This window comes from Oryctolagus cuniculus, chromosome 6 (assembly GCF_051225735.1).
Source record: "Oryctolagus cuniculus isolate XC-2025 breed Fujian yellow rabbit chromosome 6, ASM5122573v1, whole genome shotgun sequence".
Lineage (NCBI taxonomy): Eukaryota > Metazoa > Chordata > Mammalia > Lagomorpha > Leporidae > Oryctolagus > Oryctolagus cuniculus.
The window spans coordinates 79,409,530-79,428,766 of record NC_142872.1 but is presented as its reverse complement, the minus strand read 5'-3'; the positions used below and the strand labels follow the sequence as shown (position 1 = coordinate 79,428,766).

Genomic DNA, 19,237 nt, shown 5'->3' with positions numbered 1-19,237 from the left:
AGACACAGAGCCTATCCTCAAAAGCATAGAATTAGCATGTATGAAAACTGATAAAGTGATTGGTATCTGCCTACACATATACAAATGCACACTTAAGGAAATAAAGAAGACTGGAGAAACAAGTCAGGGGTTTAATCTAAAGGAAGGTAAGAGGTTCAGTCTAAGTGACTTGTAACTGATCAAGGTTCTACATTTTGAGTGCAAAAATTTGAGAAAGTTACATGCTTAAATGCTTAAAAAGAGGCACCAGAATATAAGAGTGGGGCCCACAATAGTAAAATTAGTGAGGAAGAGGCTCCATCAGTCTGCCCAAGCAGTTTCTAGTGGTTGGGCTAGGCATTTGGCTACAAGCACAGAGAAGCAGAAGTACTTAAAGTATTTATTATGTGGTTTTCAAATTTTTTAACATTGGTTTGTTGACAGGCACTATGCTGGCACTGTGCTACATAGTGAATTACAAAGAGGAGTAAATCCTAGTTTGTACTCTGACGAAATAGTCTACTTGGGAGAATGTATGAGAAGTCATCATGTACAAACCTATATGCAGCCAGTACTTTGGGTGTATCAGAGAAAGCTTTAGGAGGGAACTGACTAAAGCTAGAAGGTTTAGGTGACTGTCTTACTCACAGTGACGTGTTCCTAAAGCTTAACAGTAATTGTATTTTAGGAGATGGCAGCATTATAGCAAATCAGATCTTTGGAGAGAGGATGATTTAATCTAGTTTTGAGAATGCTTATGGCAAATGCATTTTTTTTTGTTTGTTTGTTTTTGTTTTAAGATTTATTTATTTGAAAGAGTTACAGAGAGAGAGAGACAGACAGACAGAGATAGGCCTTCAATCCGATGGTTCACTCCCCAGATGGCTGCAACGGCTGGAGCTGTGCCGATCCGAAGCCAGGAGCTTCTTCCCGGTCTCCCACATGGGTGCAGAAGTCGAGCAGCCGGGACTCGAACCGTAGCTTCAGGCCAGGGCGTTAACCCACTGCACCACAGCGCCGGCCCCTGGCAAATGTTTTTAATTTGGTAAAATGTAATTGAAAACAGAAGAATATTTTGGAAAGAACTTATTTTATTGAAAACCTAATATAAAAAGTTAATCAGAAGCAATTGAAATGATTGGGTTGACTGGAAAGTTAATAAACTGTCCTGACATCCAGATTCAGTTGATATTACTGAGGAGAAATTTAAACTTTTTAATTTCATATTCCCACAACTCATTTCTCAGTGCACATGGCTTTTATTCTGAAGAGAGTGTCTCTTTGGAACAAGGTTTTTAAAATGTTTTTTCCCTGCCTCTTTCAGTTGAAAGCTGCCATATTCTCTGGTCTCATCCATTCACTCTTGTCCTGAAACCAAGATCTGTACTTTGCATTTACTGAACGTATATTTTCTTCACTCAAAATATTGCTTTACTTTTAAAAGAAGAATCAGGGTGCAGTAATTACAAAGACATGAGACTTAACTCTTTACTAAATTTAAAAATTTTAACTTTAATTTTGCATACAAAAATTTTTGTCTCATGAAAGTCATTGAAATACTGTCATTATCTAGGCCAAAATATTTTTCATTTTGAGAATGGTGGTAATGTTACATTAAAAGCATTTTCCTTGCTTTCTCTTTGGTATTTGTGTGCACATGTGTGTATTAGTAGCTCCAGTGGCAACGTGAGCAACAGAAAGGATGAGACAAATGCTCGAGATACTTACGTTTCATCTTTTCCTCGGGCACCAAGCACTTCTGATTCTGTGCGGTTAAAGTGTAGGGAGATGCTGGCTGCTGCTCTCCGAACAGGAGGTAAGTTTAGTTTACATTTTTTATTTCTTAGCCTTTTGATCACTACCACTACCATCACCACCTCATGTTGCATCATCGCATTGAGAGTTGACCACATCTGCTTTACTCAGGAAGTAGTTTGTTGCTAATAGGGGTCCCTGAAGCAAGGAGGAGAAAGCACACTGGGCATCTGCTCATTTCTGAGTAATGTGAGAAATAGATTGCATTTAATATATGGCTGTTTTCCTAAATTAATAGTAATATAAACTTTTTGTCTACAAATCTTTCATTTCCTTGCATTTTTCTGCAAACTAATTACTCTGCCCTCAGATTATGAGTTAATAATACTGAATTGGCAAGTCATATATGCATGTGTATTTGTATATAAATTTTATATTCATAGTTTCATTTTCTACTCTATTAAAGTGGAAAAGAGATCTAAATTTATATGTAGGAACTTAATTTCATGGTACCCAGTTTTAGCAAGTAAAAGTTTGTTTTTTAGCATTTCATATACAGGAATGTTTATCAGCTTATCCAAATCCATATCCTTTTTCTTTTCTGTTGTTCTGAACCATAGCTCATCTAACCTGTTTTTCTCCTTACTCTGCCTTTTCTGCTTTGATTCCTTTAGTGTCTTTTTTTTTTTTCTGCTTTCTCCCTAGTTTCTATTTCGTTCTATCCTTTTGAATATTCATATAGGATTCTTCTGAGTGTGTCCATAAATGTGATTGGCAGATGAAATGAATGGTTTCTTTGCATTGAAGCCTGAGTCACAGGAGACAAGACAGTTCTTTCTATAACTTTCTCTACTCTGCTGGAGCAACCAGAATTTATGGAATTGTGAAATGAGGAATTGCCTGCTAGATCAATTACTTCCCCACTCCTGAGGGATAAGGAATCATCAATGCGGGAGCACTGTGGATATTAGGTGAATCTCAGAGGAAGAGTTTAGTGGGTACTAAGAGACCAGATTTAAATGAAACTGAACTAAAAGAATTTTTTGTATAAGGCAAATGGGGTTGAAGAAATAGGAATGCAGTTTAATTCCTTTATTGGAATTTTTTTTAATGTTACAATAGCTTGATGATTTTTTATGTCTATTTTTAGATGACTACGTTGCCATTGGAGCTGATGAGGAAGAATTGGGATCTCAAATTGAGGAAGATATCCTTTCTGTATATATTCATAATTGTCTTAAGTAACCTAGTAGGTTAGCTGTAGTTTTTTCTTGTGGTATAGAATTCAAAGGTTTACTCTTCAGTTTCTATGTTGATTGCATTGTTTTGATTGGAAAGAAGAAGGGCATCCAGATCATTTTATTTCTTTTATTTTTCCTGTCCTTTAAAAGCACACAGCATCAATGTTAATTTTATTTTTCTGCCTTGCAAATTGAGAACGTCATGTCTTATTTTAAATTGTCTAAAAGGGCATAGAAAGCACACACACAGGTATGACTTTCTTGTATTGGGCCACCTCAGCAGAGCATACACAACTGACAGAGCTCATATACCAGAGAGCAGTGTGTTCATGGTGGGGCCCCATGGAAAGGGCTCCGGGAGATAGTCTTTCATGGGAGTCCAGGAGCAAGGAAGCATCCAGGTGACAGTGTGACTGGTGCTGTCCTTCATGAGGAGACAGCCCTGTTGGGAAGGGAGCTTCTCTAGAACTCAGTCTCTGCTGTGGCCTAAGTTCTGTGTAGAAGAACCTGCTAAACTAGCTTCTTACTGAGCTGGAGGAGGAGATTAACCTTAAAGGCCACAGTGAATAGTGTCTTCTCAGGAGATCCCAAGGAACTCTGTGGTCTTTGAGCCTTATTATCCTTTGTAGAATTCACATTTGAGTTAGCTAAAGCTGTGTAAGTTTAAGTTCCTATACTTTTTGAAAACCTGGTTGGTTTGCCTGTTTCTGGCATTACTCATTAAGAAAAAACCATTACTCCTTCATAGTGTAAAAGTGCTATTACTATTACTTGCCAATTACTAATCAAGGAATCAGACAAAAACCATGACTTGTTTGTAATTTAATCTAAGATGGAAATGATTTTTGTGGATTGCATAGAAATTTCAGGAATTCTTATTTTGTTACAAAAAAAGATCTTGATTTTATAATTTAATTTTTTCCTTAATAGCCTAGTACCTATATACCAAGAAATAAGGAATACAGACATGAAATACAAAAATAGAGTACGAAGTAGGATATCAAATCTTAAAGATGCAAAAAATCCAAATTTAAGGAAAAATGTATTGTGTGGGAATATTCCTCCTGATTTATTTGCTAGAATGACGGCAGAGGTGAGTGTGCTTCATATAAAATTTCCATAATTGTGATCCTATTATGTCAGTGTCAGGTCTATTTAAAGTACTATGTAAATACTACATATATAATAAATTGCTATTAGCAGTGTTAGACAAGTACTTAGGATTATTGAATCTGGTTATCAATACTTATATCCCTTCTACAGCCGTTAAGATGTTCTTTGGGTGATTGCATTAAATTATTGTCTAAAAATGTGTTTTACCTTTGAATTCATGTAGAAACAAAGAGTTGAATCTCATTGCAGACAGACCCTATAACTTCTAAGTCATTTTCATGGTTAAACACTATAAAATTGGTCACATCTTACTGATAATTCACTGAATTTATGTAGAGAATGATGGGAAAAAAATTCATAGACATTTGACACGTCACTATTCATAAGCAGTGGCTATAGGGTATCTGTAATCTTAGTATTTCATTAAGCATCCAAGAGAGTGAGTCTATCTTTCTATACATCTAATAGAAATTGATACATCTTTAGAATTCACTTTTTGGAAGCCTCATTAAGGTAATTCAAAATTTTCACAAAGTAGGGAATCATAGTGTCATGAGACCACATATATCTATCAACCAAACTGAAAAATTTTGACAAATTATCATCCTTTCATCTATTTTTTTCTTCTTTTCTCTTGTTATGTTCATGCAAATCCCAAACGTTATATCTTTCTTAAATACATTGTCATTACCACCACATCTAATAAAGTATTCCTAGTATTACCTAACATGTAATTGAAACTCATATTTTCCTAATTGTACATTTACTTTGTATCAGGATCTAAAGTCTGCATGTTACTTTTAGTTCTGTTTTTTAAGGTTTTTGAATTTTTAAAAAATATGAAATTTCTTTTACCCCTCATGACCTCATGACCCATCTCACTCCTGATTTTTTTCCTTCATGACCTCGATCTGTTGAACAAATTCATTTATATTTTTCTTCCTCATTATATTTAATTTTTAATTCCCTATCTTTTCTATAAGCTTGACTCTAGTTATATAGGCATGATTACATTCAAATTCATTTTTTTTTAATTTATTTTTTTTTAATTTTTGACAGGCAGAGTGGACAGTGAGAAAGAGAGAAAGGTCTTCCTTTTTGCCGTTGGTTCACCCTCCAATGTCTGCTGCGGCCGGCTCACCGCGCTGATCCGAAGCCAGGAGCCAGGTGCTTTTCCTGGTCTCCCATGGGCTGCAGGGCCCAAGCACTTGGGCCATCCTCCACTGCACTCCCGGGCCACAGCAGAGAGCTGGCCTGGAAGAGGGGCAACCGGGACAGAATCCGGCGCCCCAACCGGTACTAGAACCCGGTGTCCCGGTGCCGCAAGGCAAAGGATTAGCCTAGTGAGCCGCAGCACTGGCCTCAAATTCATTTTTTTATTCTCTGCATAAATACTTCCTACGTGATGGTTTTTACTTCAGTTGCAACACATCAGGATGTACAGATGTCTTGTTGCTCTGTTAGCATGCTGAAATTTGTCAGTAGGCCTGGGTTGTGACAGACTGAGGCTTTCATTGTAAGGTTCTCCATCAGCCTTTCCTCTGGTGGTTTCATCCTCTGATCCTTGCCTGAATTGATTATTTTAGTAGGACTTGTGTTCAGTGATATCTACACTTCTGTCATTCCTTTCACATTTATAAGCTTGATTTTTTTTGGTAGTGAAGTGCTTCCGTTTTATAAGCTTGAGCTGTTGTTTTAGATGGAAGAGGCAGAATGAACGTGGAATTCTTTCCCTTTAGTAATCGGTTAGCAGAAAGAGGAGTTGGTGCCCTAGTTTATGCAAGTGGTGGCTTTTGTTTGGTTTTGTATGTGTATACTCTCTCTAAATATCATTATGGACTTGTGGCTTTTTATTTATCCTTTGGGGATTGTTTCTTTTTTAGTAATTTATTGTGATGTTTGAAGAAAGTGTCCTATCTTTGACTGTTAAGAGCTCTGGTGTCCGTTTGGCTCATTCACAATAGGCTTGCTAGCTTCTGTGCTTTCTGGTACAAGGTGATGACCTGGCATGTCCTGTGCAGTTCTTGCCTCAAAACTGGAATCAGGCCGGCGCCGTGGCTCAATAGGCTAATCCTCCACCTTGCGGCGCCGGCACACCGGGTTCTAGTCCCGGTTGGGGCGCCGGATTCTGTCCCGGTTGCCCCTCTTCCAGGCCAGCTCTCTGCTATGGCCAGGGAGTGCAGTGGAGGATGGCCCAGGTGCTTGGGCCCTGCACCCCATGGGAGACCAGGAAAAGCACCTGGATCCTGGCTCCTGCCATCAGATCAGCACGGTGCGCCGGCTGCAGCGGCGGCCATTGGAGGGTGAACCAACGGCAAAGGAAGACCTTTCTCTCTCTGTCTCTCTCTCTCACTGTCCACTCTGCCTGTCAAAAATAAAAAAAAAAAAAAATAAAAAAAAAAAAACTGGAATCAGATATTCCTTCAAAGTTGCCTAACTCCTCTTTAGGGCATAGTGATATTTAGAGACCACAATCTGGGTACCAGAGGTGCTTGTTGCTGTGGATTGAAATTGTTCACAGCCTTTGAAGAGTATTTAACTCCTGTTTTCGTATGTAGACTTGTAAGTATTTGAAGAAATTTTAAAAAGACGCAGATTCTTACATGTTCTGTGAGGAAAAATGTCGATTTTATAGAAAACTTGAAAAGTGATTTTGGGTCTATTATGTTAATTGTGAATAAAAGCCTTCGGATATGGATATATGTGTATCTGTAACTGAGTGGTATTGCCACCTCCCTAATAGGAAATGGCTAGTGATGAGCTCAAAGAAATGCGGAAAAACTTGACCAAAGAAGCCATCAGAGAACATCAGATGGCCAAGACAGGTGGAACGCAGACTGACTTGTTCACATGTGGCAAATGTAAAAAGAAGAATTGCACCTACACTCAGGTTTGAGATTTTTATAGACTTATTTTCATAGTAAGAATGCTTGCAGCTTCTGTTTCAAAGCACATAGCCAAGATACTTAGCAGTAGTTGGATATTTTTCAACAGGAGATATGATCTCTTGACATAAGAATGCTTTGTTATACTGATTCCAGTTAATTGAAAGTAAATAGATATTTTTATACTTTCATTGCAATAGTTACTTTGAAAGGTATATCAATTAAATAAAATTTATAAAATACAGGATGTAATAAAATGGACGTGTTCTTTTCTGAGAGTTTGTAAGCATTCGATTATTGGTTGCTGTGTAAACAGAGTACAATACATTTTTATTTTGCGGAACTATATAATTGAAAGAAAATTCTTCACTTTCTGTCATGTGAAATGTGGGTACTTTAGGCTTAACTGGCTTCCAGATATTTTTTTTCCTTTCTATGACTCACTGATGATTTTTACATGTATGATATAACAAATCCTTTATTTCTTCAACAGCTGAAGAGAATCCTTTGCAATAGTTTGTTATTTTAGTTGTACGTGTGTAAGGGAAATTATTTTTTTCTCTATCTAAATTTCACATGCCAGCTAAGTTATTATATCTATAATTCACTAAACTCAGTATTTTACCCTTAAAGAACAACTTTAACTATAGAGAATTAATTTTTTTTTTCACTGTTAGAAAATTAAGCACTTTAACAGCACTAAATTCTTTAAATTGTAGAAAGGAGCCTTTCCTTATTTTTGGGAATTTTTACATTTTCAAGGTTAAAAATTCAAAAGACACAAAAGATTATGAACAGAAAATTCCCTTCCCAACTTTTGCTTATAGCGCTTTATGTCACCTCCTGGAAGTAAAGCAGCATTATTAGTTCATTGTACAGCTTTCCACATGTTTTGTGTGTGCACATACAAAAAATGGTTTCTTTCTTTTTTTTTTTTTTTTTAAAGATTTGTTTATTTGAAATTACACAGAGAGAGGAGAGGCAGAGAGAGATCTTCACTCCCCAATTGGCCGTAACGGTCAGAGCTGTGCCGATCCGAAACCAGGAACCAGGAGCTTCTTCCGGGTTTCCCACACGGGTGCAGGGGCCCAAGCACTTGGGCCATGTTCTACTGCTTTCCCAGGCCATAGCAGAGAGCTGGATCAGAAGAGGAATAGCTGGGATTAGAACCGGCACCCATTTGGGATGCCAGCGCTTCAGGCCAGGGTGTTAACCTGCTGAGCCACAGCGTTCCCTGTTTTCCTGTTTTCTAAACACATGTGGCAGAATATTATGTGAGCTTCCGCCTCTTTTTAAAATTTTTTATGGATGTATCTCCATTTTAAAATATAGTTTAACTAGTCTAAACCTCTTTATCTCTTTTAGTCACCATTGTGGATCTGATATTTTAGTATTTCATTTTGTAGACATTTTATTACTGATAGTTAAATAGGTCAACATATAAGTAAAGTAGTCTCAGGAAATTCTGAGTTTGAATTGTTCTACTTTGTTTAGTCAGGTAGGAAAATCTCAGCAATAAAATTTTATCCCCAGAATGCTACATGGTGGAAAGTATTAAGTATAAATAGAAAGATATTTAAAGGTTAAGCCTTTTGGGGCCTATGTTGAAGCTCAGATGCCACCACTTATGATGCTGGCGTCCCATTTTGGAGTTCCCATGAGTCCTGGCTTTTCTGCTTCTGATCCCAGCTCCCTGCTAACATGCCTGGGAAAGCAGTGCAAGATGGACAAAGTGCTTGGGCCCCTGCCACCCATATGGTAGACCAAGATGGAGTTCCTGGCTCCTGGCTTCTGCTTGGCCCATTCCCAGCTGTTTTGGCCATTTGGAGAGTGAACCAGTAGATGGAAGATACTCATTCATTCTCCCTCCCTCCCTCCCGCTCTCCCTCTCTCCCTATTACCCTGCCATTAAAGTAAGTAAATAAATAAATCTTTTTTTAAGTGTTAAACTTTCTGAAAACAAAGTAGTTGTATGTTTACATAATGAATTATAAATAGCTAAGATAAACATAAATGTCAGATTTTTTTTCTGTTAACAGAAAGAACCTAGTCAGTTAATATGATTTTTATAGGACCAAAAAGACTGTCTTTAAATAGAAAACTTATGAACTTCATATGAAAATGACAGAGGTGAAAAGAACTAAATGTGATTCTAAGTTACTATATACCTACCACAAGATTTAAAATTTTCACAGAGAGCAAAAGAGTCCTCATATCTACTTCTGGGACTCCAGACATCAATATTAAGTATATGTAAAACGTAGCAGAAAGACTTTTCAAGCAATTTTTGTCTGAAGACCTTAAGTAAGCAGAATATGGCTATTTTGAAAAGAGTGCTTCTTTACCTTCCTTTTGGGTGTTTGCTTTGAGTTATGTTTCCAATTTATGAATCTCATGAAGCTTCCGATTTGAGATTATGTTAAACTAGATTTCATCATCTCACACTAAATTGAAATATACCTTATTCAAAATGCAGTATTGTTAATATTTTGGTTTTTTGCCATAATTAGAAATGACTTAACTTTAATAATTCTTTGTCATCTTCTTCAGGAATGTATAGTTTATAAGAAGAATCTTTCTGTCTTTGAGACCTTTAGTTCTAGTAATTCTTTTCAGGGGAGAACTTCAGAAATCTGTACAGGGCGTGGTGCAGTGGGTTAAGCTGCCACTTGGGCGCCCACATTCCATATTGTAGTGCCAGTTTGAGTCCTGGCTGCTTCACTTCTGATTCAGCTTCCTGCTATTGTGCCTTGAAAGAAGCAGATTATGACTCAAGTATTTGAATTCCTGCCACTCATGCAGACGACCTAGGTGAAATTCCTGGCTCCTGGCTTCTTCATGTCCCAGACCCAACTATTGTAGCCTATTAGGAGAGTGAACCAATGGATGGAAGATTCCCCTCCCTCCCTCCCTCTCTTTCTCTTTCTCTTTCTCTTTCTCTTTCTCTTTCTCTTTCTCTTTCTCTTTCTCTTTCTCTTTCTCTTTCTCTTTCTCTTTCTCTCTCTCTCTCTCTCTCTCTCTCTCTCTCTGTCTTTCAAATAAATAAAAAATCTTTAATGCAGATTTTTAAAAATTATATAACTTTTCCCCAAGTTCTATCTTAATTTCCAATAAAACGCTTTAAAAATCTCTCTGTGTGTGTGTATGTGTCTATGTAAAGAAGGAGAAATAGATCTCCCATCCACTGGTTTCCTCCCCCAGTGGCAACAGCCAGTGCTGGGCCAGGCCTAATCCAGGAGCTAAAAACTCAGTCCAGGTCTCCCACATGGCTGGTAGAGACCAAACTACTTGAGCCATCACTTTTTTTTTCTTTAACTTTTATTTAATGAATATAAATTTCCAAAGTACAGCTTATGGATTACAATGGCTTCCCCCCCATAACGTCCCTCCCACCCGCAACCCTCCCCTTTCCCACTCCCTCTCCCTTCGATTAACATCAAGATTCATTTTTGATTCTCTTTATCTACAGAAGATCAGTTTAGCATACATTAAGTAAAGATTTCAACAGTTTGCTCCCACACAGAAGCATAAAGTGAAAAATAATTGATGATTTTTTAAATGATGATGAAATCAGATCAGACCTATTGTCATGTTTAATCCCAGTGAGAGTCAAGTTGGGAATTGATAATTCCTTTCTTTTTTTTTTTTTTAACAGATCAGTTTAGCATACATTAAGTAAAGATTTCAACAGTTTGCACCCCCATAGAAACACAAAGTGAAATATACTGTTTGAGTACTCGTTATAGCATTAAATCTCAATGTACAGCACATTAAGGACAGAGATCCTACATGAGGAGTAAGTGCACAGTGACTCCTGTTGTTGACTTAACAAATTGACACTCTTGTTCATGGCATCAGTAATCTCCCTATGCTCCAGTCATGAGTTTCCAAGGCTATGGAAGCCCCTTGAGTTCTCCGACTCTTATCTTGTTTAGACAAGGTCATAGTCAAAGTGGAGGTTCTCTCCTCCCTTCAGAGAAAGGTACCTCCTCCTTTGAAGACCTGTTCTTTCCACTGGGATCTCACTCACAGAGATCTTTCTTTTCTTTTTCTTTTTCTTTTCTTTTTTTTTTTTTTTTTTTTGCCAGAGTGTCTTGGCTTTCCATGCCTGAAATACTCTCATGGGCTTTTCAGCCAGATTGGCATGCCTTAAGGGCTGATTCTGAGGCCAGAGTGCTGTTTAGGACATCTGCCATTCTATGAGTCTGCTGAGTATCTCGCTTCCCATGTTGGATCACTCTCCCCTTTATTTATTCTATCGGTTAGTGTTAGCAGGTACTAGACTTGTTTATGTGCTCCCTTTGACTCTTAGTCCTTTCATTATGCTCAATTGTGAACTGAAATTGATCACTTGGACTAGTGAGATGGCATTGGTACATGCCACTTTGATGGGATTGAATTGGAGTCCCCTGGTATGTTTCTAACTCTACCATTTGGGGCAAGTCAGCTTGAGCATGTCCCAAATTGTACATTGAGCCATCACTTGTGCACATAAGGAAGAAGCTGGACTGGAAAGCAGAGTTGAGATTTGAACCCACACATTCCAATATGGGATGCAGGCATCTGAAGCAATGACTTAACCTCTGTGCCAAATAACCACCCATCTTTTTAATTTTTAAGAAAATTTTTGGTTATAGTAAGATATGCATAATCTAAAAATTACTGTCTTAAATTTTAAGTGTAAGTTGAATAATAGATGATACACAGTGCTATGAATCCAGTCTCCAGAACCTTTCCTCTTGCAGAACTGATGACCATGGCACCACTTTTGTACTTTCTGTCTCTTATGAATTTGACTATTCTCTGTCTCTTCCTGTAAGTGAAATTTTGCAGTGTTTTTCTTTTTTAACTGGCTTATTTGACTAACTGTAACGTCCTCAGGGTTCATCCATGTTACAGCATGGTCAGAATTTTCTTCCTTTTTTGGGCCAAACGGTATTCTGCTGTATGTACACACCACATTTTGTTTATTCATTGATGAACACTAGCATTGCTTCCACCTTTTGGCTACTATAAATAATGCTGCTGTGAACTTGTGAATACATACACCTCTTTGAGACTACTTCATTTCTTTTGTTTATCTGCCCAGTAGTAGAATTCTGCATCAGATGGTCAAGTTTTTTTTTTTTTTTTTTTTTTTAGAGCAATTTAATAATATCCACTTAGAGGGAATTTGAAAATATAGAGAAGTAATAAGAAGTTTAAAAAATACTAACATATTTATTTGAAAGGCAGAGCTGCAGAGAGAGAGGTTGAGACAGGGAGATCCTCTATCTGCTGGTTCACTCCCCAGATGGTCACAACAGCTAGCGCTGGGCCAGGCTCAAACCAGTGGCTTCTTCTGAGTCTCTGATGTGGATGGCAAGGGCCCAAGCATCTGGGCCATCTTCCCCTGCTTTCCCAGGCCACCAGCAGGGAGCTGGATCATAAGTGGAGCAGCTGGGACACAAACAGGCACCTGTATGGGATGCTGGCATTGCAGGCAGCAGCCCACCCCACTTTGCCATAGTGTCAGCCCCAAGAAATTTTAAATCATCAATTAGTTTGCCATACAGAGAGAATAATTATCACTACTTCATTGTCTAAGACATTTTCTAATTTTTTTCCTAACTGTAGTTAAAACTAAAACTGTACAAACTTTCTGTACAGCTCTTTTTACTTACCTACTGTAATGTCAGCATGTTCCTCCTAATTATTTACAAATCCCCTTTGTAGACGTCTTAACAAATAATATTCCCTCAGATGGATGTTCTCTTATTTCCCTGTTAGATATTTAGGTTGTTTGCAGTATTTGTGCTATTATAAAATTACACTCTGGAAACATTCTTGCCTACAGATCCTTTGTGTTTTTAATTACCGTCTTGGAATAGATCAAACGTATCAAGTTCCTAGGTTATAGAGGATGGGTATTTAATATTCCTACTTTCTTGCTGCCTTAATTATTTTTAACTCCTTTATTTGAAAAAAAAAATTTATTTATTTATTTATTTATTTATTTATTTTGAAAGAGTTACAGAGAGGCGGAGGCAGAGAGAGATCTTCCGTCTGCTGGTTCACTCCCCAAATGGCTGCAATGGCTGGAGCTGGGCTGGTCTGAAGCCAGGAGCCAAGAGCTTCTTCCGGGTCTCCCAAGCCAGTGCAGGGGCCCAAGGACTTGGGCCATCTTCTACTGCTTTCCCAGGCCATAGTAGGGAACTGGATTGGAAGGGGAGCAGCTGGAACTCGAACCAGTGTCCATAAGGGATGCTGGCACTGCAGGCAATGGCTTTTGCCTGCTTTGCCACAGTGCTGACCCCACTGTCTTAACTTTTAAAAATGTTGGGGCAGTTATATTTGTCAAAATGAAATATTCTTTTATTATTATTATTATTATTATTATTATTATCATTATTACTATTTATTTATTTATTTATTTTGACAGGCAGAGTTAGAGAGAGACAGAGAGAAATGTCTTCCTTTTTCCGTTGGTTCACCCTGCAAGTGGCCGCTACGGTCTGCGCGTTGCGGCCAGCGCGCTGCAACCGATCTGAAGCCAGCAGCCAGGTGCTTCCTCCTGAGTTTTAGATCTTTGCTAATTTATAAGATAATATTTATATATGTTTAAATTTTACATATTCTGTGCTTACTGGTGAATTCTTTTTCTTATTTACTAGCCATTTATAAGAAGTATTATGTCTGGCCAGTGCCGTGGCTCACTTGGCTAATTCTCCGGCTGTGGTGCCGGCACCCCAGGTTCTAGTCCCGGTTGCTCCTCTTCCAGTCCAGCGCTCTGCTGTGGCCCGGGAGAGCAGCAGAGGATGGCTCAAGTGCTTGGGTCCCTGCACCTGCTTGGGAGACCGGTAGGACATACCCGGCTCCTGGTTTCGGATCGGCACAGCGCTGGCCGTAGCGCCATTTGGGGAGTGAACCAATGGAAGGAAGACCTTTGTCTGTCTGTCTCTCACTGTCTATAACTCTGTCTGTTTCTCTCACTGTCTAACTCTGCCTGGCCAAAAAAAAAAAAAAAAAAAAAAAAAAAAAGTCTGGCTTTAGATGATTTTCCCACTTATCTGAGATAAATTAAACATGACACATAAACAAGAAAAGAATTGAAAAAAATGAACTTTGGAAATGTTACTGTGCACTTTTGGCATGACAGCTTATTTGAATTTGTTTCAGGCTCTTTATATACTTTGTTATGGTACTGTTGTGGTTACTGTATATTTTTATGTAGAATGTTCTTATTTAGGTTGGATGTTTTTGTGGTACTGAATATATTAATCTGATATTCATTTGATTTTGCTTCAGGTGCAAACCCGTAGTGCTGATGAACCGATGACCACATTTGTTGTTTGCAATGAATGTGGAAATCGATGGAAGGTATGTTACCCTGTTGAATTCATATTATACACATTTATAATAGAATAACTTCTTCCCATCTTTTCATAAGTATACCTAGATATCTTAAAATAGGTACACACATGCTCACGCTGTCTTGTCTAAAACTCTGGAAATCTGATTAAGTACTTGTAATGTACTATTTTGTCCCCTTCTTGAAAGTAGAGTATATACTTGATTTTTACCACCTTAATCTGTTTTGATGCAGGAATAAATGTTAAGTGTTCAAGTACTTTATCAGTCCTGTATATGTTATTTTCATTAAATTATCTTGAGTCTTCTTTGTCCAGAAAAATCTGCACATGTTTATTTATTACCTGTTTAATAGATTGTGATTCTGAAAAATTTTCTTTACCTGTTGAATCAAGCCCAGTGATTTTAGTATTTATTTTAGTAATTACAGTTAGCACTGTGGTGGTTTATGTCTTGGACTTCCAAGCTTTCATATTACCTGTGTATTCTAGAATTAGCCCCACACAGGCAAATTTATGTCACTTAATTTTTGAGTGTTTTTTGTGAGCTATGAAAACAAGATTTAAAATTAGAGGAATTACACATTAGCCCACAGAACACTTTATTATTAATATAGATGGAGATGTTAGGGATGTGGGGTTGGGATGGTTTGGAGTCATAGACTGTTTTGAACTATTTTTCTACCTATTATCACTAAACTATAATTTTATCATGTATTAAATATAAATATTATCTGTATTTCAGTTGTGATGAGGAGTAAGGATGATAGATTTAAAATGCCTGAAGATTATCAATGTTCCAAAAATACTCGCTATTTTTATTAGTTTTTATGAGCTTTGTACAAGATTCTTTTTTTTATCCCAGTTATACTTAACATAAACATTTCAGTTTAATGCTCACTTGGGTTATTTTTGCAGTTTAAAGCATTTTCTGAATATCAGAAGTAAATTGGGATCCAAATATCTTCCACAAATTTGGCTTGGGAATTTGGCCCTATATGCTATTTAAGGGATGGGGCCATACCTATTAATTTATGTACAAAAATTTCGTTCTGTACAGATATTTGGAATGTCTTCATGGTTAGAAACAGCGTCTCCCACCTTTCTGAGTTGGTAGAAATTTTTTACGGGTCTTGGAGAGGGACATTAGCCTTTTCTTTTATCCCATTCTGTTTAACAAACTTGGCTTTTCCAGAAAACTCTCTCAGATTTGTTTTGTGTGATATATTATCATATTGTTATGAGTGTTTATAGTACAGTTTGTTTTTTTTTTGTTTTGTTTTTGTTTTTTTTTTTTTTTTGACAGGCAGAGTGGACAGTGAGAGAGAGAGACAGAGAGAAAGGTCTTCCTTTGCCGTTGGTTCACCCTCCAATGGCCGCCGCGGCCAGCGCGCTGCGCTGATCCGATGGCAGGAGCCAGGAGCCAGGTGCTTTTCCTGGTCTCCCATGGGGTGCAGGGCCCAAGCACCTGGGCCATCCTCCACTGCACTCCCTGGCCACAGCAGAGAGCTGGCCTGGAAGAGGGGCAACCGGGACAGAATCCGGTGCCCCAACCGGGACTAGAACCCGGTATGCCGGCGCCGCTAGGCGGAGGATTAGCCTAGTGAGCCACGGCGCCGGCCCAGTACAGTTTGTTTTGAGTACAGAGAGTTGCTGCAAAGTTCTGACATAGTACCTATTGTATTTAAGAAAGTTAAGCTTAATGTAGAAAGCTGATGCCTAAGACAGAATATTCTAGAAGTTAAAATTTGGAACTGCTTTTTTTTTTTTTTTAAACCTGAAACCATTAAAAGACATACTTAATAAAAAATGCTAGAAGTCTTTTAACTAGTTTTTTTTTTTAATTACACGTTCTTATGAGTCTAAGTTGGGAAAGCCAAGCACTTAATATAGGTTGACTGTTTTATGTGAAAAATATAACATATTTAAAAAAAATTTTGGTTGGTTTAAAGCAGTGTAAGATATATGCTCTATTAAATGAGGGGAATATACCTCCATTCTTTGTATTTAAAAGCCTAACAAAGTATTTCTTCTTTTTTTACAGTTCTGTTGAGTTGGAAGAATTGGCAAAATATCTGGACCATTAAGAAAACGAATTTTGTAATTAGCTTTCAAACTAGGCCAAGCAACTAGTTTTCCTGCAAAACAAATTTTTAAAGCAACATACATCCCTTGGATTAATCTGTTTTCAACTGAACATCCCTTCCTTTAAATGCCTTTTGTAGTCAGATCAGTAGGGCCACCATATATTAATTATATGGCATCTGTTTTATAAGTAAGTTGACATTAAACTTTCATCAGTTAAACTTTCAGTAATTTAAGGTTTTTTTCTCCTTAAAAAAGTTCTTTAACTTTTACATTCTGAAACATACACAGTAGATATTTTCTGTCACTCTGTTAACCCATAAATGAAAATTACATTGTTTTCTATATTGGCATGTACTTACACCAGATATTACAGGAATATAAAAGGTAATATAATTTTAAGTTTACCAAATATGGTGTGTATTCAAATGATACTTGACCAGCTTATCTAAATTGTATATAATATTTGAACTAGCACATGAATTTGATTTTAATTATTCACAAGCCTGGATAATTAGATATTATTTTGCATCTGTAACTAACCATGATCATCATTTCTTGTATATGTATATTACTTGTTCTTAATAGATTTTACTTTTGGAAATATGACTTGACTTTGTTGAAATCAGTTTGGTTTTGTTGTTTATTTACCTGTTTAACTTCGTAGTGTATTTTAGTTTTGCAGAAACCACCTTTGTAGTTCAGTAGGATTTTCATAAATGCCCTCACAGGCGAGGAATAAAAGCTTCGGATGATTTTCCCCCCTCATGGGAAGACATACTGAGAAGAAAATGTTAGTATCTTAGTATAGGGTAGTTATTGTAAACAGCTCATGACTCGATTTTGATTTGGACATTTATACTGACCAAGGATTAAATGTAAGGATTGTATAAAATAATTAAAGCTGTGGTCTTTAACTATAAAAGTTGCTAGAAAATATTTTTGTCCTGAGTCTTATTTGCTAACTTTTTGTTACATGATGATGAATAAGGTTGTTGAACAAACTGAAAATATGGACTATCGCAAGTAGTTTTATGATAAAAGTAAGTGTTACTTTCTATTTAGATAAACACCATTTGTTCTGGTTAAAATAAGGAAAAAAAAAAGTGTACCCTAGAGTATACTTGTTGTAGAATATCTTAAGGCCACTGTGGCAAAGTCTGTGTTCCATTGTGCTGGATGCATTCTGTCAGACATGTGTAGAAAGACTTCGGTATGCGCTTTGCACTCTCCTTTGCCCTCCTTTTCCCATTTCCTCTTATAAGTCATTTTGATGTATTAGAGAAAACATTGAAAGGGCCCAGCAGTACACCTGTGCTTTGTCAGTTCACAGATGACTCTGTTTTTATCATTTTAAAACCAAACAAGTTTTTGACAGAGTGAATTTAAGAATAATAAAAATAGTCCCACTTTTAAATTAAGTGATCCATTTTAAAATTTGTAATTCAATAAAGATTTTTGTTGTTATTAAATATGTATGACATTTTGTCATTTTTATTTATCCTATGTTAAAAATTTACCCTTTCTTGGAGCTGTGGTGCAGTGTTAAGCCTCTACTTGGAACACTGGCATCCCATATTTGAGTGCTGGTTCAGGTCCTGATCCAGTGCTCTGCTAATGTGCCTGCTAAGGCAATAGAGAATGAGCCAAGTGCTTGGGCCCCTCCCTTCTATGTGAGGGGCCTAGATGGAGTTCCTGGCCAAGATTTGTCTTTGGTAACCATTGGGGAGTGAACCAGCAGATGAAGACCTTTCTTTCTCCCTCTCCTCACTTCCCTGTTCCCCTCTGTCCCTCCCTTCTTCTCTTCTTTTCCTTAAATAGGTAAGTAAAAAAATAAATTCTTTAAAAAAAGAAAACCTTTTCTCCTCTCTTCACTCAGCTACTAAGTATGTTCAAAGTACAGTTTTAATTAATTGAAGCATTATCTTGGTTAAGTAAAAAATGAGTATTGAGCAGTAGTACTGGTACAGTAGCACAGTGAATCCCTGGTGATCAATAGAACAGTGTTTCTGAGTAGACAGGTGAATGCATCTTTATGTGCATTTATTGTGTTGAGTCTTACTATTGAAGAACACTAAGCAGCTATAAAGTAATTTAGAAGGAAACCCTATTAAGAGTATGTTTTGGCCAGCGCTGCGGCTCACTTGGCTAATCCTCCGCCTGTGGTGCCGGCACCCCGGGTTCTAGTCCTAGTCAGGGTGCCGGAATCTGTCCCGGTTGCTCCTCTTCCAGTCCAGCTCTCTACTGTGGCCCAGGAAGGCAGTGGAGGATGGCCCAAGTGCTTGGGCCTTGCACCCGCATGGGAGACCAGGAGGAAGCACCTGGCTCCTGGCTTCGGATTGGTGCAGCATGCCTGCCACAGTGGCCATTTGGGGGGTGAACCAATGGAAAAAGGAAGACCTTTCTGTCTCTCTCTCTCTCTCACTGTCTAACTCTGCCTGTCAAAAAAAAAAAAAAAATATGTTTTATAATAGTTACTTCCAGGACAAAGTAACTGTTAAATGAACATGTAAGGGGATTAAGTTAGGCGGATAATGAACTATCCTGGAAAAGTGGAAAATAACATCATTGACTTTCTTGCTCACCTGAGAGTAGAGGAGCATTGATGTACAAATTTTGCTAAAAACAAGCCAAAAGTTCTGAAATATTTATATATACCCTAACATATATATACCTAATAAGTGGAAAGTATTTAAAATATTAACAAGGCAGCAAAAGAAATAACAGGCTATACTTTGAATTTTTATACCTATACATTTGTCCTCAAAGGTTGAAATATAATTTGAGAATTTGAATTGGCTTCTCAATACAAAAACTACAGTTAAAAAGT

At 37.5% G+C, this 19,237-nt stretch overlaps 1 protein-coding gene across 4 annotated transcripts in view; it reads left to right on the top strand.

The window, feature by feature from the left end:
* Nucleotides 1-17,879, top strand: part of TCEA1 (transcription elongation factor A1) — a 62,617-nt gene extending 44,738 nt beyond the window's left edge. For 3 of the 4 annotated variants that reach the window (XM_008255530.5, XM_089335232.1, XM_089335233.1), the window contains 6 exons: nucleotides 1,650-1,795; nucleotides 2,885-2,941; nucleotides 3,914-4,068; nucleotides 6,832-6,978; nucleotides 14,261-14,332; nucleotides 16,367-17,879. In XM_008255530.5, the coding sequence (XP_008253752.1) occupies nucleotides 1,650-1,795; nucleotides 2,885-2,941; nucleotides 3,914-4,068; nucleotides 6,832-6,978; nucleotides 14,261-14,332; nucleotides 16,367-16,375 (586 nt within the window). In that variant the 3' untranslated portion in view covers nucleotides 16,376-17,879. The remainder of the gene's footprint in view (nucleotides 1-1,649; nucleotides 1,796-2,884; nucleotides 2,942-3,913; nucleotides 4,069-6,831; nucleotides 6,979-14,260; nucleotides 14,333-16,366) is intronic. The other variant, XM_089335231.1, reaches the window with a different exon arrangement.
* The last annotated feature ends 1,358 nt before the right edge of the window (nucleotides 17,880-19,237 follow it).